The sequence below is a fragment of the Chaetodon auriga genome, chromosome 8, assembly GCF_051107435.1.
Source record: "Chaetodon auriga isolate fChaAug3 chromosome 8, fChaAug3.hap1, whole genome shotgun sequence".
In the NCBI taxonomy this organism is placed as follows: Eukaryota; Metazoa; Chordata; class Actinopteri; order Chaetodontiformes; family Chaetodontidae; genus Chaetodon; species Chaetodon auriga.
This window is the reverse complement of record NC_135081.1, coordinates 5,868,087-5,892,472: the sequence shown is the minus strand read 5'-3', so window position 1 is coordinate 5,892,472 and position 24,386 is coordinate 5,868,087. Positions and strand designations below refer to the sequence as shown.

The 24,386-nt window shown below is 43.3% G+C and overlaps 1 protein-coding gene across 2 annotated transcripts in view; it reads left to right on the top strand.

Annotated features, from left to right (window-relative positions):
- Positions 1-24,386, top strand: part of vps13b (vacuolar protein sorting 13 homolog B) — a 319,766-nt gene that overhangs the window by 277,353 nt on the left and 18,027 nt on the right. For both annotated transcript variants that reach the window (XM_076736852.1, XM_076736857.1), the window contains exons 46-51: positions 12,432-12,587; positions 14,328-14,594; positions 16,544-16,627; positions 17,134-17,309; positions 20,176-20,346; positions 23,811-24,018. In XM_076736852.1, the coding sequence (XP_076592967.1) occupies positions 12,432-12,587; positions 14,328-14,594; positions 16,544-16,627; positions 17,134-17,309; positions 20,176-20,346; positions 23,811-24,018 (1,062 nt within the window). The remainder of the gene's footprint in view (positions 1-12,431; positions 12,588-14,327; positions 14,595-16,543; positions 16,628-17,133; positions 17,310-20,175; positions 20,347-23,810; positions 24,019-24,386) is intronic.

The window sequence follows — 24,386 nt, the reverse complement described above, 5'->3', positions numbered from 1 at the left end:
AACTAAAACAGGGAGGCATATTTAAAATCCTGCAATCTCCTGTGTGTGCCTTTGTGTGTCCATTTCTGAAAGAGTGCTTAATATGTGTGATCCTGAGTGGTCTAACCAGTGTACACTTCCCACAGTGTTGACATACCTCTGAATATCTGTCACTTCTCTCAGAAGAACTCTCAAGCAGAGTGTTTTTGCAGTGAAATGTGAACCTCAGCTCAGGTCACACTCCCTCTCACTGCACCTCTGTTTCTCTCCGTCTCCCTTCCACTCTTTCAGCCCCCCTGTTTGTGCTGTCAGTCATGACCATAAGATGCATTAAAAGGGTCGATTGAAGCAGTCACGTCCTCAGAGCCCACTGTGGTCTAACACTTGATCAAATTATGCCCACAAATGAACACACACACACTCACATACACACACACACACACACACACACACACACACACACACACACACACACACACACACAGATAGAATGTTTCCTAAGGCCTGGAGTCTGTCAGACCTTTCAGTCTAGTTTCCCTCTTTCAGGCTCAGCATGCCTTCACACCCCAGCATTTACCAGCCAAGGTAAAGAATTTATAAACACACACAATCTTCCCCATTTGTATGTTTTTGTTGTCTTATTTCACATATATCATATCAGAGAGAGCAACACATAGATACAAATAAATTGATTCATCGATCAAAAAAACTCCACGATGGTCATGCGTACTTCACACTCTCAGTATAATTAAGCATAGTTTATATCTGTCTCACACACACACAAACACCCTGTCCCCACCCTGCTGTTTTTCAGGGCTATGGCGTGTGGTGGGGTGTGGATGGTTGAAATATCTGGCTGCTTGGTACAGGATGCAGCCGAGCTGATGGAAATCCCTGTGGTTAGTGTGGTTAGCAGGGAGAGGGGCGTAAAAAGCCCCCTGGATTTGGGAAGGACTTTTTAAGTGCCTACAAGGAATATTCACAATTTGAATAAATTGTAATTTAGTCCAGGAGCAGGCTTCTACAGAAGAGCGCTCCCTCTCTCTTACTAGACGTGTGTCTTTGCATGTCGGTGTTGTGTGTGTGTGTGTGTGTGTGTGTGGTATTGGTCCATGTGCATATGTCTGTCAGTGTTGTGTTGGTGTGCATGTGTGTGGTTCCCAGGGGTAATGTGCTGGAGATAGCAGCCCAGGACTATTAGTGTGTGGTTAGTTTGGCCGTGTTGTTGGAAGCAGGCATGACAGGGAGGTATTTGGTATGAGTGTATGTGTGCGTGTGCATGTGTGCATGCATGTTTTCACTTTTACTTGCTACATAGTAGTGAGGAAATTTTTGAAAGTAAGGCCATTTTGGCTGATCCTTACAAATTCAAAGAGCTGTTAGAGCTAGAAGTAGATTTAGGTTAGGGTTAGGGTTAGGCATTCAGTTGTGATGGTTAAGGTTAGGGTAAAGGGCTATGGAACGTATTGTGTCGGCAAGGGGCCTCACAAATAGCGAAGTATGAGTGTGCTTGTGTGTGTATGTGTGCACATGTGCTTGAGTACATGTGCGCTTCTGTGTGTGAGGAAAGTCAGAGAACATTTTTACATCAGTGTACACTGCGTTTTTTCCTGTGTGTATTATTATGACTGTCTCTTGTTGCTAACTTGACGTGGACACTTTGCTGTGTCAGTCTGATGCAGGTTCTTGTTTTCAGCCTACAGCAGTGTTCAACTTTTACAACTCACTATTCAGAGAAGTGTATTTATTTCTTAAAATATGTACTCTTTTGTCAAGTAGGATTTCATATTTCATCGACCTGACCCATTGTTTAAGAAACACTGCCCTCAAGTGAAGTGGTTTAGTTGTGCTGTTCATCCAAGATTGTGGCTTTAACTGCAGTAGATTAAGGACCCTTTGGGAGATATTAGCTCCAGTCATGTTAACCCACGCATTGACTTATCGGTGAGGGGAGAGAGAGAAACTGATGAAAGGGACTGCTGTCTATTGTGATCCCTGGAGAAAACCTACATTTCCTTTTGTTTATCCTCAGAGCTGGGACAGGTCCAGAGGGAAGGTTGATTTTTTATTAAACTGGCATGTACTTGAAGGTGAACACTGTATCTTTAGACAGAGGTTAGCCAGTGGCCACTCGCTGAGTTACAGTTTGATGATAGTCGGTGTCTAAGCTGACATTCATGTGCAGTAACAAGAACGACTGATGCATGAAACTCTCACCTCCACTGAGTCATTCTTTATAGTTCAGTTCAGTGTGTACCAGTTCAGTCATTTATCCTGTGCTGTCACACTCTGACTTGTCCAGGCATGTCTTCTGAATCAGCCCACTAGTGGAATAAAAAATAAGAAATCACCAATGTGGTTATAAGGAAAAGCCTTCATGTCATTCCCTGAATGATTGAATTTGAAGATCCATCATGTATTGGTTATTTTAACATTCTGTGTCTATGACAACAAGATACAAATTGTGTGTGAGTCAGTGGGTCAGAAACTAAGTCCTTAGAGAGAGGGGATTATGATCATCATGGCGTCTTTCGTAGGATAACCTTAGACAAACAGAACAGTCATCGTTAGGCGAGGTTGCAGCTTTATTCAGCTATGCACGATTCACATTCCTGGTCCAGGTCACATGTCCATGTCCGTGGTGAGTGGAGATGACTTGGCCCTCTTAGTCAGCACAGCTCACATAATACAATAATAAAGATATAGTTAAGAAAAATTTAAGGAGGATCCCTCTATACAGGTTAGATTCAAATCCTCAGACCATCAAACTTCAGAGGTCACTGACAAAAACCTTTTCGACATAAAACCAAGGAAATCAGAGTTAATACTAATTCAATAGTCCATTTTAACTTCAAGCCTTAGTTAAGATTCACTGAAGTCACATAATGACACACACAAACTTACCAGTCGAGGCAGCGGTAGACCATGTTCTGTGAGGTAAAATTCATGCTTTTGCCAAAGGGGTCTGGTTTGGACCATGGCTTTGGAGAGAGAGACAGTGACATTTTCAGTTCCAGTCAGAAAGGGATGTTTAACGACAAGGTAAAGCGGTGAAAGGTGGGCCTTTTTTAGGTGGCTAAAATACGTTGTCTCCTGTCCACAGCAGTGCATTACTGTAGACATTACTCCAACACTCCTGCTGCTTCTCCAAACTGGAGCCGTGCCAACTGCCATCTACTACACTGACTGTTGATGAGTACATCCCCACTTCAAATAGCCAACCTGTCCCTTTATGCTCCGAGGTTTCTTCTGCACTTCTGTTCATCACACAAACTGGACCTCAGTGCACAAGGAAAATGATTCTCAAATCTGTATCAACTCACTGGGGATGTTAGCCAAAGGGCCAGCAGACTTCGATAACCAATCCCCTGTGCCCCATCCTCCTTACTGGACCCCAGCCTTCAGGCAGGACAAACCCTCAGGCTAAAGCTTTTGTTTTTGAGAAATTGGCGCTTGCTGTTCGTATTTATTCTTTTGTGTATGTCACTGGAGGCCTGAAACTATTTCTCCCAGCGGTGCTCGTTCAGAGCAGGCTTGATTAGTGATTAATAGGATATGTCTCAAGACGTTCTGAACCTCATGTTTGCCTTATATTGCAAAGACACAGAAAATGTTTCAACATAATGTTGCCAGTAATTTTTGAAATCAATGACTCCTGAATATTCTGGGGACCCATTCTCATCTTTCTGCAACCCACCATTTGGTCCTCATCCAACCACTTTAAAACAATACATTCCCCAGCTTTCTACCACAGCTGCCACAGCCAAGATTTTGATGAGAAATACAGGGAGGACAGTGAGTCTCCACCTTCACCACCCGCTTTTTCTTTTTATCTCTGTACAGTTAATTCATGCTCATCCCTTCAGACTCAGACCAATCTTTTAAAGGAGTTTGTTTTCTCACTCTTTCTGACATGCTGTGAGATTTTATTTTGTTTCCATGTTGTATATCTGATGAGCCATTTGTCTGTCATGACTGTGTGTGTATATATATTTGAGTAATTCCACTCCCTGTGTAGTTTGTCCCAGAGGAAGTTCTCCCTCTGACATGCAGAGATTAATTTAATTATCATGTTGATGAGAGCTGAGCTGCTAGAATCTCATATTTGTTTTTCTATGTAAATCTTTTTAAACATGCCAATGTGTTAGCAGTTTAAAAAATGTGTTTTCATCCTTTCCATCAAATCCTCGGCCTTGAAACTACAACAAAGAGTCTTAAACCATGGGTTGCAACCCTGTTTGGGCAGCAGAACTGTTTTCTGGTTGGTCTCCACATGACAAAAGTGTTGGTATGTTTTAATGACCTTGGGCCACATTGTGACAGCAGATTTATTCAGCTAAGATCCCAGTCTTAACAAGTTCAAAAACCTGTGTTGCGCTATGATGTCAGTCACAGAAAGAGGTCTCTCACTGTGGCAGATGTCTTAACGTTTTGACAGTGCTGGTGTCTTTTCTTTTGACACGCTCTTGTTGTCACATAATGGCTCAAGTAAGATTCAAATCTGCAACCCTGTCAACAGTCCTGAATGCCATTTAAACGGTTAATGTAGACCTTTAATCCATTCAGTAGTGATATTTCGAGACAGACACCAGAGCAGCTTCCACTCACTAACTGGCTCTACTGTGCTGGGTGCATCTCTTGACACAGGCCAGCAGCTCCAAAATTCAGCTCTCTCTCTGCTCCATACCATCTTAAACTGTGTGTATTTATTGATCTTGTACGATAGTAACTCACACTACATGACTTTTCTGCATGACAAGAACCTGCAGTGTTTATGCTCAGACCATACAGATCAACCAACAGGCCTTGACGTGGAGCCCATGCTAATGTAATGTAAGCATTCAATGACTTTTGTCCAGTGATAAATCCAGTGAAGTTTATTCAGACAAGGTGGCTGTGTGCTCAACAATGCTGACAAAAAGGGAGAGTCACATGACTTTGTGCAGTTCTAGAAGAAGATAAGAAGAAAAATATGGAGCTGCAGATGGATGGAAGATGCAGAATATGTTGACCATATTCTGTGTGTTCTGCAGTGAAGTTCAGTTCAGTAAACTACTACTCCAACAGGATTTAAAACAAGCTCACTACAGTTTAAAACAGCCCTTCTGACACCAGCCACGATCAATCAGAAGACGGGGGAGTGCAGGTTGGAAACAGGTGAGCGTCGTGCCCCCATTGGTGCTGCCCTGTGTTCAGCACCACGGACAGCATCTTTGTGCTGTGTGGCCCATCCCACAGGAGCATGATGATTTTGGCATAGTGACCACAGTAGGAACTACAGGTCAGGTGACACCCTGTGACCCAGAGATGCATCACGAACCATACTGCACATCCAACATGGCAGACGAAACAGCTGTAAAATCAAGTGTCATAGCATCACACACATTAAAAAATTACCTTTGAATTGTCAACATTTTAATTTGTTATTTTTTTATGCCATTTATGTCTGTGGGCCCTCAGCCAGGCAGAGCCAGTGAAACAGTAACACGCATATCTTAGCAGCACTTGGCATGGAAGCACGAGAAACTTTTTTAATGTATGACCATGTTGTGGTGATATGTTTTCTACACTTTCCTGTGCTTCAGTTTCATTACACAATGTACCACTTTGTGGTTAGTGGTAGCTGTATGGGGTTAACCCACGCTGCATTTGTTCTTTTGCAGGAGAGCTTGTGGTTTCATTGTAGTGAACCAATCCTCTCTGTAGTGAAGTGTTACATTGCACTATGCATTGCATTGTCAAACCACTGGAGACATCAATTGCATTCACGTTGTCTGAGTTAGACGGCAGTCAGCCCACAGTTGCTGGTAGATTAGAGGCACTCCAGTTGTGGTCATGGTATGGGTGACTGAGGTCTCCACTTGCCTAATCAGCCTGTGATCAAGAGCATACCACTTTTTCTTCACTTGTATGTACAGTGAGCATGTTTGTTTATTTGCGTTTGTCTGGACAACTGTTTTTATGTACAGTATGTGTTAGCCCTCCAGTGGACTGATGTTTTCCTTCTGTTCGCCGAGTGTGAGCTGGGATAGGCTACAAGAAAAAGGCAAGTAGGAAAGTTGCATGTTTGGGTGGATCTTTAGTCTGATCATGCTGTGGATGAAACTATGTTTGCCTACGTCTGTACCGTATGTGTACTCAGCATACTGTGTGCAACATGTTGCAATAGTTTGTTTTATTTCTAAAGCCCAGGGAAAGCTTTTTTGTGTGTTCTCAGACAATTGTACAAGACAAGGTCTCTGTCCTCCAAGGGTCCTCGACCACTGACTTCTTCGTCCCCCCACCATGCGGTTTACAAACCTCTCTCCTCTCAGACAGTACTCCTTTTGTCAGCTCCCATCATTTTGGTGCAAACACTTGCTGCGTCTGCGTCTCCTGAAACCCTCAAGGCCCTGGATGTCTAAGATGCCTTGGTAGAAACCAGAGGGAGAACTATGGAACAGTGTTAGTCAAGCATAAACCTCTTAACATCTCCTCTGTCAACCACGGACCCACACAATGCCGTCTCTCTGTACCTTCTTCCAGCTCTCAAACCGCTTCTTAGACTTGCAAATCTGGGCTTTGATGTCGCACTGCCTTGCTTCTTTTGTCAGAGGGAGGGAGCCAAAGAGGAGAGAAGCATTGCAGACAGCTGTTAAAGCCACCATAATTCCCTCATGTTACATGGGTTAGCCCTCACTGCCCTGGCAAGGATGCTGTTGTGTCTCTCTGTTCTCTCTTTAACTCATTTACGCTTTTTTTTTTTCCTCTCGTTGCAGTTCAGCTTCATCTCCCTCTCTCTTCTTTCCCATGTTCATCCTTTCTAGAGGACAAAGTAATCCATATTCTTTTCTTTTGTTGTCTAGGCATAGGCCTGTTTCTTATTTGTTAGGTGGCTAGCTAGCTCCCTGGTCCCAAAGTTATTTCAGCAGACAAGACAGCCTCTGTTCCACATCCCTCTCTTCTCATCTACGCCCAGATGACATTAAATAAGATGGGCCGTACTGAGACTTGTCAGTCTATTTTTAACCTTTGCTATATGAAATTGAATTCACATCATTTTCAAATTTCAAAACAGTTTCAAGCTTCAGAGAGTTTAATTTAGCTTGTTTGGGTGGAATTGAGTGGTAATCAACCATCTAAGACCTGCCACAGCCTCTTTGGGCCTGTTATGGAAACTAGTGTGCAAAGCTACTGGCGTTGTTTATACCTCCACTCCATGTCTCCAAGTCTCAAATCTCCTATTATAGTCTGAGTGAGATGGAATGAAGGAATGGTAGTAATGGGTAGACGACCAGCAACCACTGCGGCTTTGTCAGCCCGTCTTTGCAGCATCCAGGAACAATGATTACATCTCCACTGCGGACAGACACTTAATTTGTGTTATGTGCGCCCAAGCACATTCCTGCTAGAGGACAATAGACGGATCGTGGTTACAGTGGCAGGAGTGACTCGTTCTGTCTGCAGGAGGACAGGGGTTGGAGAGAGTTTGGTGTGTGCACGTGAGAAAAAGAGAGATTTTGTGTCTGTCCAACTGTGCGTGTTTCTCTCCCTCCATCTATGTTTGTGCCTACGCTTGTCCTGACACCCACATTATCAAAGCAGACAGCTGAGTGTTTGCCATTCAAATGAGCTAATGTTTACCAGGAAATTAATAGTCATTGCTTTGGTTATGACTGACTGATATCTTACCGTCTTTTACAGGAAACTTTGTTGCTAATGATTTTCTCTGGGGACAGGCTTAAGCAATGGACCAGGAAGTAGACATGACATCGTATCCATGATGGGATTTGGTTGGCTGATTGACTCACTGAATATAATTTACAGTTTAGGCGGGTGGTGTTGGTAATTCTCAGAAGTTAGCACCATTTCTGAATGTGTCAGTCCCATGTTTGGGTTCTGCATTTAGTTGCCATAGCAACTGGGAAGTCTGGGTGATGCTCATGTGGTACTGATCTTGTGATAAGACCATACATGGTGCCAACATGATCTATGTGGATTTTAACGTCATCATTCTGACCCTCTGATATTTGGTTTAGTCAGCAGGTGTTCCTTGTTACGTTTAGGTTAGTCACAATTTCAGCAGACTGTTTGATTTGAAAACATGTCAAAGCGTCATTTTGTGCTCAACATTCAACAATACAGTTATTTAAGCAGATTGGATTGTGGGAAAGCCAGTAAAGCCAGTGGTAATATGGTAACAAACAAACCATATCAAACTTGAGCTTTCATCATGGCTGTGTTTGACCACTACAAGGCAAGCCGTCCCTGTGATGATGTGGCCCTGCAGTCTGACTGTGGACATAAGAGCAAAGAGGAATGGAGTTGATTCAGTTCAAGCAGGGGTGGACAACTGTCAAATCAGTCGGATGATTCATCTCCGTGGAACTGTGATGAGTCATCTGTATCTTAGTTATCTTAGCGTATGTAAACAAACATGTAATGTAAACCTTCATGATGATACAAGGTTGCAATGTTCTGTCAAATCAAAAGACATATCACTCACTTGTAGTCAGTTTATTTCTAAAGAATTGGGATGAATAATCGTAGTTTGATCATATTAATGAGTGGAAAATATGTCTGACTAAAGCCTTTCATTGATGTCACTACCACTGGTCAAGTTTCATCCAAAGAATTTGGCTGAATGTTTGTTATTTGTTAATGTCAGGGCTTGTGGCCAGAGTTGTTATTGGAAAAGCAACAGTATGACATGATCCCGCTCAAATGCTGCTCACTATCAGTGAAACAGATAGCAGACGATATTTCAGGACACTAGGATGCAGTCACAGAATGAAAATGCTTCGTGCAGATACGTCCAATTACTCAGTTTAATAATGTCCATGCAGATCACTCCAGTACCAAAGCTGGAGTCCAGTAATGTGCTGGAAACTAAGTGTCCATCATCGGCCAGTCGTAATCACAATCTCTCCCTGGAGATTTAAGGGAAATGAGGAGAGATTGATATTTCAATTGTACGTTTCCTTTACACTCAATACACGGCCCAGGAAATGATTGTAATATGACAGATGGGTTCTTAGTTGGTTTTGGACACAAAACCTTCAACTCAGCGTCAGTTACTGACGGTGGGTGTAGAAGTATTTTGTAAGAAATGAGATAAAAACTTAATTCACATCTCAGGAAAGAAGCCGTTTGCTTTGGCTCTGCTCGAAATAGGGTTAGGTTTTTTTCTCAAGGTACTAGGAGGGTGAAAGAGAGGCTTTTTCAAATTCTGCAATAATTCACACATTCATACTTACTCCATATGTTTTCCACTTATTTCTGCCCAGTTTTGTTTGTCACCTTGGCGTGCCGGCCTAGTCAAGCTATTATACAGTACGGGCTTTACTCTCATGTAAGGCCCTGTGGGGTATTTCATCATTTTGGTTCTTGAGGTTAGAGATCTTCAAATTAGAAAGCAGATGTGATTATGGTTTCTTAACATGCCTGGAGGCACCGCAAGCAGAATGAAAAACCGTGAGTGTAAAAGTTAACTCTTGCTGTATTAAAGTTGTAATTTGCGTCATACAGTTCCCCCACTCCACTGTCATGTTGTCACCTACAGCATGTTTTCAAGTCTTAAAACAGTACTGACATGACCATATGTACTGTACATTGACAGGCTTATTGGCTGGCCTTCTTGTGCATACTGAGCATGCATTGTACAGTTCATGTGAAGCTCATATGAGACTTCAGCAGAGTGAGTTACATAAATCAAGTCTCTTTGTGCTTCCATGCACAGTGCTTTCTTACTGAACCGCAACAGAGCGACACAAAGCTGGAATTTCCTACTAAAGGTCTGTAACTTTTGAGGTTGCGTGTTTGATTTGTCCAATTCACAATGCTGAAGTCTCAGAATAGCTTTACCTTAGCTTTATAATGCATTTTTGCACGCAGATCAAGGGCTGTGAATTTTGGCCCCATCACTTACTATGAAACTGCCTCAGGAAAGGATCCCTTCATGGACAGTATGGACAGGTGGAGGGAGCGGTGACCAGTGTTTCTTTCAGTGTAGATATGCATATGTGAGCACTGTTTGGAGACTTAAAAAATGTGAACCTACGCTTTGATTCAACTAATTAACTAACTGAACAACAGTGTGATGCATGACTTTTTGTGTCAGATTAAGCCTCATCCTCCTACAGATGCATTTCTATTGGTGAATTTCTCCACTCACTTGCGTATTTCCAGTCGAAGGCCAGGCTTAATCCATGTGCATAAAACCACCACATGTGGCTGACTGGGTTTTCTCAGTGTCACAACAGTTGGATAAGTCACAAAGAGGCAAAACAGCTTCTTATTTTTCATTCTTGTTGTCCTACGTGTCCAGTTCATCTGTGTCACTGCTGTTTTTTTCTCTTCCACTGCTTGAGTCAGAGCAGTGATGAATTAAAACAAGAGCACAGTCGCTGTTTGAAGTTTGAGGAGAGACGTTATTATGACTTCTCCCTTAAAGGTCAAGTTGAGCCACAGACATGATAAAGTGCACAGCGAGAGAGGGAGGAACGGAGGGGTTAAAGGAGAGAGAAGTGTTGAAATAACAAATCGGTCCTCGCAGATGGTGCTGAGGCACACCAGAGCGGGTTCACCGTCACAGGATTTCCACCATAAATAACACCAATGCGGTCACTCGAACACTTAACGACAGAGGCTAATACTGAGAAGTTAAGGGAGATTTTGATGTTGAATCCGTATTCAAAGTTTCCATCTCATCAAACACCAGGTCACTTAAAGGGAGAGTAGCAGCAGAATGACAGAAAATCCCAGGTTCCAGTTATTTTCAAAGTTTTCCTCAAACCACAGTGATCTTAAGTGGTCTTGATTTTAACGTAAGTGTTGGTTTAGGGAATCATCTAGTGGTTCTCTACAATTAGGCTTAACCTTAACCTCCACCACCTGGCTGTGTACACCACTCTGCCACTTTCCTCATGAAAAACTGAGCAGGAGATCTGAGAAATTATGTCATGTCCACTCAGCCGACAGTGAGGAGAGCTGATCTTGAAGAGAGCGAATTCAGGCTTTGATTAAGAATGTTGTTGTAAAGGAATCTGCCTTCTAACAGTGAGGAAAGACTGCAGTGGAGAGAAACATAGAAGGTCTTGACCAGGGTCCCCCCGTGCTCTTTGACCTTAGGAGTAATTTGTTTTTCTTTAAACAGATTGGCTAAATGTTCGGCACATTGGAGCAACAAGCCAAAGTGTAAATCTTCAAAAGCGCTTTTCAGGGTTTCAATCTGGTCGCTACTCCTTTGGGAGAGTATTGAACCCGTCACCCCCCCCACACACACACACACACACACACACACACAAACCTCCTTGTTTCCCCTGTCTTTCTAGACTCTCTCACCAACAGGCATTCTTTGTCATACTCACATCATCTTTCTCATCCTTTTCCAACTGTTGCGAGTTTGAAGTTGTGTCAGCAGCAGGGCTGACACAGAGAGTTCAGGCAGGTGGAAGGTCAGCCACGCTGCCTCAGGCCTTAGATCTCTCCGCGTATTTATAGTTGTGCTCCTGTATTGTGACCATAATGTCATGACAGCACTCACATTGTTTGACAAATGAGTTTCCTTGTCATGTATTGCTCAGCATCCTGTGGTGAGAAGTGGACAGATCGTCTGTGTATGACCTCACTGTAGCACAGATGTGCTCCATGCACGGATGGACATCTGACCAGCCCAGTTGGCTTTTGTACTGCATGTTTTGTGAGTGGATTTAGATGGAGGGACACGTAGCAAAGGCTTCATGGCATCTTATTTAGAATTAAGTGAGTGTTTTGCATTACTCTGTGATATTGTGTAATGAAGTAAGCATCAAAAACACCCATCTGCTGATTGTCTGCAGATACAGATGGAATAATTTCTGAAATCATGCTTCTTTGCATATTTTCGGCCCTGCTGCCATGTTGTGGACCACAATGCAAGAAATTATGTGGAAAATTGTTGGTCGGAAAATTGTCACCATTGTAAAGTGGTTTGAATGTCAAAGCATAGGACAGCGAGTGTTTATTGCTGTCCTCCTGAGTCTTTGTGTTTCCACCCAGCCACACACATGGATGTGCTCCACACTGAAGTGATGGATATGAGGCTGAAAAGGTTGAGAGGCAAACTATCTGCCTCTTATTTAGACGTGTGGAGAACAGAGCCTTCCACATCCAACCGCACAAGTACACACACACACACAGTCGCCATAATGAGCTTCCACATCAGCTGTTTTCCACCAGCTAGTTTATTGTGTGCGACCTTCCATTTCTGCTTCCAACAGCAGCAGGCCTGTTCAGCACCAGTAAACAGGAACTTTGTTGTCTCCCGTCTCCCCCCTACCAAAATCTTCTAAACAAAGCATCTTGTTGTTTACTTGCCTTTTGCTTGGGGATAAATAAAGGGCAAGAAGACTAACCTCTGATGTCTGGTGTCTTCTGTCTGGTGTGTGTGTGTGTGCATGCATGTATCCGTGTTCGTCTGTCCTGTCCTGCAGCTGCTGCACATCTGCATCGAGGGATGGGGGAACTGGCGCTGGTCAGAGGCCTTCAGCGTGGACAATGTCGGGACTCTGCTGAGGACCATTCAGTACAAAGGACGCACCGCCTCACTCATCATCAAGGTGGTGCAACTCAACGGTGTCCAGAAACAGGTACAGTCAGTTTGAGCTGATCTTCAGTTTTTTTTTGTTTGGGGTATGTACTTTTTTTCTGGTCATGTTTTCATTGTATTAAAAAGCACACAAGAGCTTTTAAAACCTTGAGAAAATCTATAAATTCCTGTAGCTGCATGAAGTTGAATCAGAATCATTGTAACAAGAGCTTTGTAGTTAGCCTAAGCGCTTAAAGGAGAGATAATGGAGAGTGTTAACACTTTTTAACTGAAGATTAAGTGAAGTGAAGATTTGTGGTGCAAGTATACCACAGCAATAAACAAGGACCAAAGTTTTCAGTAAAACCAAGAATACAGGGATCCTGCAGATTATCTTCCTGCTAATATTTTAAAAAGACTTAAGTGGTTCAGAACTCCACAGAAAGCAGGAACTTGTTTGCTGCGTTATGCCTGTTGACCACTGCTATGTGTCACTTTGCCTGGCCACTTTCCCAGCACTCATTTTGGGATGAGCACTTTTTAATCTCACTTTTTTCCACTCGTATGTTGTGATTTAGTTGTTGCTCGGTTCACAACAGACCATATTCTGTATTTGTAATCTGTTTTACGGCAATAAAACAAAATCTTATGAGCCTGAAGCCATCCAAAAACACAATGAGCCCCATCAATCCACAGTGAAGATCACAGGAAATCATAAACCAGCCCTGTTCCCCTTTTTACACCAAGGCTGGTGGTGGATCATGTTTGGATTTTTCCACAAATATGAGGCAAAGTCGTATTCCTGAAAATGCAGCGATGCCATCAGATTATAGTGGTGACACTTTGTTATGTAAACAGTGTCAAGTGTCGCACACGTCTCCCTCTCGTCCTCCAGACAAAACAGACTCGGCCTCTCGCATTCCTTCCTCCGTCTGTCCCAGACTTTGCTTACATCTTGTTCCCATTGGATGCAATGATAGGGTATGAGCACTGGTCACATCCAATTCACAACACAAAGCCTCAGAGTGGGACAGCGGCTGCCACTACAGAGGAAGTTGGCTCCCGCCTGCGTGAGCATACCTCATCTTGTGTTTTTTTGGGGCGGGGGGGTTCATCCTCAAAGTGTCACACACTGCTGTACTCTCCCTCCCTGTCTGGCTACCCTACGGTCTTTTATTTTGACAGCCTCTTTATCATTCATATTGGCACCTCATGTTGACTGCTGTTAAAAAATCCCCCTCGTATAACTCTCCCTCATATAATTGCCATATACACACACATCTGCACACTCATGCATTCTCTAATTACAGACACACACACACACACACACACACACACACACACACACACACACACACACACACTGGGCACACTTTGATGCCTGTCGAAGAACACATGTGAAGGCATGGGTATTACCGCTGCTGCGGACAGTTACTTGTCATGATCAGTTAAACTGTTTTTGTGATCATTGAATCATCGTTTCATCTGTAAAATGGAAATAGTGAACAGAGCATTAAATTGCTTGCATTACCCAGAAGGGACACAGTGTACAATAATATTCAAAAATAGAAATTAGGTAGATAGATAGATTTGAATGAAGTCTTATTGATTCATAATGCTTGAAGGTGTGATGCTTGTCAGTGACCTGTCAGTGGTACAGATGTGAGAGGACTTTCCTCATCATAGAATATGTCATGCATCCCCATTTCTTAACTTTTTTTGTTTTCATTTAGATTTCAATGTGAAGGAGAATGTTGTTTGTTCCATAACATGTTCCTAATGACATCAGTTCTCTTTCCAGGTCATAATCTGTGGGCGGCAGGTGATGTGCAGCTACCTGACTCAGGACATTGAGCTGCGGGTGGTGCAGCACTACGTGGGGCCTGACAGTCAGACGGTGGTCAAGGAACACTGTGACTGCCTGGAAGCTGGGGCAAAGTTGCCTTCCTACGTGCTGGAGGACGCTGAGATGACAGAGCTGTGTGTGAGGGCCAGAGGAGATGAAGACTGGTCCCAGGATGTTCAACTGGAGAGGAGGGACAAGGGCAGCAGCAGCTCTGTTGTACAGGTATGTTCACTCAAATAGACTTGGGTTGACACTGTGCAGTCACTACATGACCTTTAAGATGAAGTTAGCCAGGAAAGACCTGTCTGGAAGCTCCTCTTGTTATAGGTTATGTTAATTATTTTAAGATTCATTTTTAAAAAGACATGCTTAATATGACTTCAGATACAGGCAGATGTAAGTACAGACTGCGTATCTCCACTGTGCATTGAATTGTCCGAATGCCAGCTGCTGAATATGCTATCCAGACAAACACAGATAGACGCCCACATTGCACACACCACTGCTTCCAACTGGCTCTCCATCCACACACATGTTTGGAGCTGGTGACTGGACCACCAACTGTGACCGGATCCTCTTCTCCTGGGTGGCCACAGTGGCAGAGCTTCCACGCTGCTACTCACAGTTAGGGAACAGATTAAGATCTTCCCCTCAGATAGGCTTACAAAGGCCCTCTAACCCATAACCCAACCATGTTGAGAGGCAGAAAATACAGTTTATGCTCTCTCATAACAACACTAACCATAGGCAGGAAACACTAGCTGATATGTGGGCACATGGAGAGGCTTTGAAGCCACTTTCACACTGCTGGATTAGTGCCAGACCTTCACTCTATCCCTGCTGCTCTTGCTCTGTATTTGTCTTGTTCCCTGTCTTTGTCTGTGCCTCTGTCTTTGTTTTCTCACTTTATGCTGTAAGCCCCATGCTGTTAACAGCTCGCCTCTCTCAGCTTCTGTGTGTGGGTCTGAACATCTCTGACTCCACTCCAACCGCTGCTGTTATCTCTTCTCCTCAGATAAGTCATTCATTACACACATGGATGGTTGGCTCCGAATGAGAGAGCTGCCTGGACTAGTAGCTGGATCCTTGGATCTCTCTATCTTTGTCGGCCTCCTCTTATTTCACTCTCTCGTTTCCTCCCTTTCTTTTACTCTCTCGCCCACACACTCGCTCACTCATCTATCTTGCAGTTGTTAACTCCTCTTCTTTATTTACTTCATCCTCTGGTATTCAGCTTGTCCACCTGTTCCAGCCTCTAACTGTCTCCCCTGTGAACGTCTGTCTTTTCTCATCCGTCTCCTGATTATCTGTATCAGTAACTCCTCTTCCTCATATCTCACCTTCATCCTCCTTTACTCTGATATTCAACATCTTTTTTTTTGCCCTTGTCCTTTGCTTTAGACAAAGTACAGGAGGTCGTCTTGACCTTATCCCAGCACTGAGTGTTTTCGGTGAATCAGGCTTTTAGAGTATCTGTTTACCAAAGTTTCACTCTCTCATCCTAACAGGGCTGTTTTGCAAGGCCCAAGATATTAAAACTGAATGTTCGCTCTGTCTCTTTGCTTCACTCTGCTGTCCCCACCAGTAAATGAAGTCCCTAGTCTGTCATAAACTAGACCACTTGTAATGTGCCTTGGCATCCCAATGCTTTAATGAGGAGTGAGGAGTAAATGGGACAAACACCAGTGACACATTAAGAGCGCTCAGCGTTCGGTGGGCATATTCTCAGCCTTTAAATCTTGCTAAGATTTAACTGCCTGTAATGGCCCATTATCTGGCACTAAGAGTTGTCAGTCGCCTCAGTCATGATATTGTGTCGCAGGGCTTAAGGGAGACTTAACTTTTAACTACTGGAAGAAGCCAAGAAACAAAGTTTTTAGGACAAAACATGATAATGTGTAACTGATGGAGGCAATAAACATTCTGTCAGTGAGCGAGAGGCAGCGAAGGCATTTAAGTCATCACATATCCATATTTTATATTCTAACCACAAACAAACACAAACAAGTTGCCCTTGAGTGTCCTTGATCAATCTTTTTCTGTTAACCCTTTGCAATAATGCAAAGAGGGGATGTACTGAAAACACCACATTCTCGGAAGTGCGGTATGACTTCTGTATTCAGTTTATACGTAATGAGACTGTCAGTAACAGCCAGTTTGTCTGCTTTCAGGTGCCTTGCTCCAGTGGTTCTTTGCTCTATGTGTGGTGTACTCTTATCACACTTGAACCTGACTCTCACATGCAGCAGAGGGTGGTGAGTACTTTGTGCACAAACACTCAGAGGCAAAGTGGAGTGAAGGTTTTTATTGGTATCTGTTCTTACTTTGTGTATAGGTACCTCCAGCTCTTACCAGGTGATGAGAGCAATATATTATTTTTTGAAATTAGAACACACCAAAGCACTATATCTCATAAAAAACAAAGGAAGTGGATGTGTTAAAGCAAATCTTACTATTTCTTTTCACTTAAAATGATCCAGTCCAGCCTGGTTTGGTTGTTTTCTGACGTGGTTGATCTGTGCTTTTGTTACATAATTGGCTGCTTTACGTATTTCCAACCTGTTGTATCTTATTAGGATAGCTGAATTCATTGCTAACACTATAACACTATATAAGAGGATTCTTGGTAGTGGAGTTATTGAACGTCTAAGATCCTTGTCACGTTCATTTAAGTATCCTTGCCAGTTTAATTCCGTGCAATCCTTTAGTTTGTTTGGGCTCTATGTCTTATTGTTGATTGTTACGAATCCCCCTGTTTCAGGTGGTTTTCAGTCCACTGTTTGTGATGAGGAGCCACTTGCCAGATCCAGTAATCCTGCACATAGAGAAAAGGAGCCTGGGACTGAGAGAGAGCCAGCTCATACATGGACAGGGCCACCAGGAGCCAGTGTTGAACACTGAGGCCGACCTCACCCACCACCTCACTTTCCAGGCCAGGTAAAGAAAAAAAAAAATGTCATGGTGCAACAGCTATTGATTGTTGATTTATTATTTATCAATTGATGAATTTGGTATAAAAAAAAAAACACTATATCAACACAACAGTACACATCTCATGATATATGAACGCAAACTTGGTGTCTGTCCTCATGACAGAGACAGAGCTTCATCTCTGGCAGGTCCTCTGTTTCCATCCTCACCATTTGCTCGTAACACGGCCATCAGCAGGACAAATCCACCGGACAATTTATTTCTTTCAGTCCAGTGTTATATTATGTCATCAGCAACCAGCTCATACTGCTGCAAAGACAGAGTCTGACTCTGGTCTTCTGTAATGGGTTTTTTATGCCTCAGTTTAGCAAAGATGGAGAGACACTTACTTAAGATTCTCTCACACCACATTCTGGTTTCTGTGAGCCAACATGAAGACATGATCCAGGGGAATCCAGGCACATTTCAAGGGAACAGGAAGCCAGCTTGGCAGCAGCTCCAATTCCAACATGTCAGGTCGGACCATAATTACACCTCATTTAGATATGGGCCCTTAACAGAGAGCAGGTTTTTGGCCCCATATTGGCTCTGTATTTGCGGGTGTGTGTGGAGAGGATTGTATGTGTGTATGCACACATGTTTGTGTGGGTGGATGAGTAGTGTATGTGCACATGTGTCCTTGTATCTGTGTGTGGTCTGTGTCTGTCATTGTCTTGGTTAGCTATGTGCCAGTGTAAGTGTGACAGTCGCCACTTCATCATGGGCAGAGTCTGTCACATACATCACTACTACGCCTGTTACTCTGTCCCAGTTTGTCAGTGTGTGTTCACACTTTCTCATATTGTCCATGTCCTCTTGTAAGAGACAGCTCTTCATACAGTTTATCATAGTAGGCTCCTCTGAGCTGAATCAATTGTCAGAATGTTTAGTTGCATCAAAATTGAAAAGAAACATAAAAGAGCGCCCATGTCTCTGTAATTCATCTGTAGGTCATACGGTCTAATAACATCACGTGTGTCATGTCACAGCGTATAAATGTCAGATGCTTTAGTCCAAAGTGTCTTTCAGTAACATGAGTCTTTATTTTTCAGCATGGGTGGCCCCGAGGGAAATAACTACCATATGTACATACTGTATTGTTGTTGTTCCTACTGTATTTGTTATCTGTACATCTGTAATCTGTGTTGTTTTATGCGAACCCATGGAAGAAAAATCACCCCTTTGGTAGCAACCAGTGCTGATCTGAATAAACAGAGTAAACGTTGAGTGTAATTGACTCCCCCTGAGAGAATTTTTTGCAGTAACCGTTGTGTGTTTAGATATCTGGTCACAAAGTTTGTTTTGATTTCAGCTGCCATAAAAGAACCACAGTGGCCATACAGTGACTGGGAATATTTTTGGCCCCTGTTGTTGTAGATAAATCCTTTTCATCTGCGCAAAAAGCAAGCTCAGAAACAACCAAGTGTCTTGTCTTTCTGTACTGCAACCACAATGCTCCTTGTGTTTACGATCCGTCCCCTGCCTAAACCGCCTCTCACTGCACAAACTTACATACCCACCTCCTGTGTCCCCCCCAACTCAATCCATCCTTCATCCTTCTCCATCTTCACAAACACAGACTACAAGCCGCAATTGTAAATGTACCTTCACACACATACACATATATAACACACACACAGGCACACAAGCCCCCAACCCCAAACCTCTAGGAAGCATCCAATCTTGAATGTTCGCTGGTCAACAGCTCGTCTTTCCTTCCTGTAATTACACATAGTTGTGGGCTCTAATGGACGAGGTAGAGAGCAGAGCTGCGGTCTGCGACACAAGAGACACAGACAAGTCTTAACCAGAACTGTTATGTCCTGCTCTCCTCATATTGGCCACCACATTAGAAAGCTGAGGGTTACAATCAGAAGCCTCTTCCAGTTTCTCCCCTCCGGAACGGCTCTGGATGAAAAGCTTCCTGTCAACACCTTGTCCTTCTCCTCTGTCTTGCCCCAGATCCATAAGCAACAGCCCCTGTGTTCCTTTTATAGCACAATGAGCTCTATTAATAAACTGTTGCTCGGGGGTAAGGGGGCTGCTTGGCTTTAGCCAAGTGGAACTGGATGCTGCCCAGAGAAAGAGAAGAAGCTATTGCTGTGTTTGGATTTACTTCTTTTTTTCTTCTTGCTGCAAAGCCATAATTGACCAGTGTCTGGGGCTGAGGTATCCAATAGGATTATTTACTGCTGTTTAGCTCTTTCTATGATCTTGTGAATTAGTGTTTGTAAGGCAAGACTGCATGTCAGGAAGAAAAATCCAGAACAATGGGCAGATTCAACCTTCTTTGAGGTTTCAGGGTAAATGCAGGGTTTAGCTGGAGGTCATTTTAATTGTTCCGAGCTGAACAATGGGAATAGTCAGCTGCTGTCAAGAGATGTCTTGTTCTATAGTGAAATAAAAATAAGTTTGAATTGTTTCTGGCATAGAATAAGTAAATATGCTTCCAAGCCAAATTTGCTGACAAACTATACAGCAGTGCTTCACAACCGTGTGCCTTTATGACCCTAAGAGTATGTAGGTTTTCATTTCAGGCAATCACTTATCGCACCATTCACCACAGAGGAGGAGATAATCAAGATAAGTGAAATCAGCTGGTACAGTGCCTGCTTGGCAGGAGAAGCTACAGATTGTTGGGCAAAGATAACGAGATATGTTTGAGAATCAGTGAGAATATACATGTCCTGTGAGGTATCTATTTCAAATGAGCACTGGCTACGTTTTCCCACAAAGACAAATAAACACATGCATCGCACTTTGTCTTCGCTATGTTTTGTGTTGTTTTTTTTAGAAGTCAAAAATGATTTTGTGTTTGTGCTCCATCTTTCAGGGAGGATGAAGACGCCTCTCACTGCGCTGTACCAATTTCCACAAGCCTGATCAAACAGATCGTGAACAAGAATGGAAATGAGGACAACCTGGAACACATCCTGGCTGACTTCTATGGTCCAAAGACCTCCGCTGAGTCACCATGGCCGTACGTCACCAAAGATCCGAACAGGTACTCCACTCCGCCGTGCATTTGTAAGAATGCGTCTTTGTAATCCAGCACAGTGGATTCAGATTGCGGGTATAAGCCTGCGATTAGTAGCTTATTTCAGGCAGCCGGTGCCAGGCCTCTCCACTGTCTTCACATCACTGTTTTCAAAAACCCTGTCACTACAAAAACAACAACTGCAAAAACAACAACCTCTGAGCTAGCGACCTACATATTTTTATCAATGCTGAAATTAAAAGTATGAACATAAACAAGCTAACAGCTGTTATCTTTTCATTTAGCCTTTTTAATGGCAGGACCCGCCTGTCTACATGCAAATGTTCCATCAAAACAAGTTCGCCCTTACACTGTTTTGCAAAGTGTTGCTGCATCCCAGGCTCCATGGCGCCAAAGACAAAAGAAATACAAGTCAGCCAGTGCATTTTTCTACTGATATCAGAGTGATAATGGGTGTAGTCAGACCTTTCTCCAGTGCTGACACAGCACTGTGGAGATCTGACTGTGAGTGTCTTTGTAGGTAAAGCTAATGGGAAGGGTGGCCAATGTTTATATACACTTTAGCATTTACTTTCATAATTAATGATTACTTTTTTAAACACTTACAAGTGCCTGGATGGGATAAACATGATGAAGCAAGGCAGGATAGAGAAATGATGACACACACACACACACACACACACACACACACACACACTCTCATCATGAGCAGATGAGCCTCCATCCCCTGAAGTCACCATGACACCTCATGCTCCTTTGTTGTAAGTCAGCATGTATGATTCTTTTCCATCTTCATTATAACACTTCTGTGGCAAGCATTAAATCTGGCTGTTAGGATTTCATAACACAAATTTCATGGAGACCCACCAGAGTGTTTTTTCTAATACTGAACCTCATACAGCATCCCTCCTCAAAGCACAAAGTTGTGCAACCGAGCCCTTTAATGAGGGAGGCTTCTCTTTATTGCTGAGTCTTTGTTCACATAATAAAACAGTTAACTGCAAAGACAATGCAGAGCTGTGCATCAGACGCTAGCCGGGGATCCCGCTGCCTTCCCCACAGACCGGAGATTTAGACTGTCACTCTGTCACAGTCCCACTTTTTCACACAAGTCACAGGGCCTTGCATCCAGTTAAAACTTGGCACAGCTTCGCAGAGCATACAGCGTGTACACTGCATATGTGTGTATGTGTGCAAATGCGTGTATGCGTGGTCCATGCATGAGTTTACGTATACCATTGGAGCAGCACACACATATGAATCTGTCCACAAATGTCACTCTGGGAATCATCTTTTGTCACAAAGCAATCACATCTTGATAGCAGCGGTAAAAGACGTAGCCACATGCTCTCTGCTTTCCCAGTTACAAAGAGTCCCAGTGGATCTGCTGGACATGTGAGCCATATGTCTCCCTGTGGTTGCCTGGGTTTCTCTGCTCTCTGTATATACGCAAACACACACACACACACACACACACACACACACACACACACACACACAAAGATTGCTGCCCTGCACATGTGATCACACTTATAACACTGTGTTACATACGCACACCACCATTCAAATTGCTCACCTTTAAATGTCACACACACACACTGTGACACAGCTATCTGGCGGGTTTGCCGTCGGGTCTCTCTGTCAGTCAGGCCTCTTTCCTCCCTGTGAAGCAAAAAGCTCAAGGCCGAAACACACTGCCCATCATGGAGAGTGATAGTTCCTCTGAAACCCAGAAATCTGCTCTTTTATAATCAGGAGCATGATGAAAAAAAATGCGAAGAAATTAAAAATATGTTGTCAGAGGATTAATAGCACTGATTACTATCTCTAAACACATTCAGAAGTTGCAGGTGAATGCCATGGTTTAATTTGTATAGTTTTCCTTAATGTTGATTGATAATAGTGATACAGTTTGCTGTTTGGAAAGAGGGTTCAGTCTCCCTGGCACAGCGGAGAAACCAAACCAACTGAACTCTTTGGCAGGGAGTGTGTAAATATTGTGTCTCAGAGGGGCAGAGGAAGTTGAGAGTGGTAAATGTTATTTTTCTTTCTCTGTTGGATTTTTAATGGCAGAGAGGCACCTCCACAATCATTAAACAAACATCTTGTAGTGGTTGGGGTTAGGGTATGCTGCAGGGTGTGTGTGTGTGTGTGTGTGTGTGTGTGTGTGTGTGTGTGTGTGTGTGTGCGTGTGTGTGTGTGTGTGTGTTCAGAGCAGTGTGCCTCTCAAAATACACACTTCTAAAACCCTCAGCTCCAGAGTTGGCGGGTTTTGACAGAAGCTGCTGAGCACATTTCTTTCAATTACCTTTTTGTGAGCTCTATAATGTGATTTATGAGCTCCGCACTTTACTGCCCTCAGCCTCAAGGTCAATGTCCTACTTTACCACACACACAAACACCAGTAAATGGCGAAGCAAAACGATCGCTGGTGCTTTTTTTAGTCACTTTTGACAGCAGGGAGTCTTTGGGTATGTGACAAGTTTGAGATGGCAGGTTGGTGGGTTGAGCAGACTCGAGGCGGCCTTGGGAGAGAGGGAAGACTGGGTCGCCTTTGATGGCTTTGAACTTCAGAGTAAGTCTGAGAGAACTGTTTGTTTGGGTCTCTTCTGGCACTCGGCGCTGTTTAGGGCTCACAAGACCATGATTACCGTGAAATGACTGCTGTGTCAGTGGATTGGTGGAAAAATGGTTGTGTGTTTCTGTCTGTCTGCCTGTTTGTCTGTGTCTTCACATGCCCATGTGTGTTCCCAGATGCCCTGTCAACTGCTCTCTGTATCTGTTTGTATTGCATAACTTGTTTGCAGACCTTTTCTTTCTATGTATTTGTTTAGCCTGACTGACTGTCAGCGTGTTAATGGTCTGCATAGTATAACAGTATAAGAATTGTTTGTTTATATACGACACATTTGAATGCCTGTTTTAGGCGGCATGCTGCTCTGTATTTGGCATTGTGTAAAACATGTCCGTAGCCAAATTACTGGGGGGAATTCTATCCTTTATCTTAGTGATTGAGCATAAATGGGTTTTATTACCAAGCTGATCTGACAATAATGGTTGTTTATCAATACTACATTACAGGTAGCAGTGTGTCTGTCTCACTGTCTATATATATGTCATTATAGCTATGTGTCCAGGGTGAGTGTTTACAATCCATGCAACCATAGCCTTACTGCAGTGGCTTAAATGAGAAACGAGAGAAATTTGTTCAGCATGTCTGCCTGCTTGTCTGTAGTCTTGTCTCAGCCACTGGATAATCGGGTTGAGCAAGGCATCAACACTGGCAAGATTACATGTTTAATTCCCAGAATTCCCAGTCCACTTGTGCTTGAAATCTGCAGAATTTATGGTAAAGACCAAAGTTTCCACTGGCTCTGCCTGTGTGATCAGTGTCTATATTCTCATATACTGTCGCTGTAGTAGAAGTAATACTCGAGTGATTTCTATAATAGTGTGTTTTCTCTCCACAGGTCAGTGCTGGAGCCCATTGCCCAGTGGGACAGTCCCATGCAGGTGAAGCTATCCTGCTGGAAGTCCGGCTTGAACACTTTGCTGGTCGAGCTGCTGCCCTGGGCCCTGCTGGCCAACCACTCCCAGTGGGACCTCTGGCTTTTTGAGGGAGAGACCATTGTACTGCAGATACCAGCTGGCAAAGTCATTGTACCACCCAACTTCAAGGTAGGGGGCAACTAGAGTACATATACCCTGCAAGAGACAGATTATGAAAAGAACGGTCAAAGTCAATGCTGCAGAGGCCAAGATATCCTGACTTTTAGTCTCAAGCTTCAAAAGGCAGGATCCTACATGAGGAAGAGGATTCAAATGAGTCATAATGTATAATTGTCAACTTTCAGATGTTTCCCATCGGGTCAAAAGTTTACCATTGGCACAAAAAACGCTGCCTGATTCTGAAAGACATTATTGGACTCTACACTTTACTAATTTCCATCCCTGTGTGATCTAAAATTATCTTTCTATTCCTCTGAAGATATAATTTGTCTTTAGATCAAGACCTGAAAGTCTGTCTTTTTGTGGCATGACAGCCT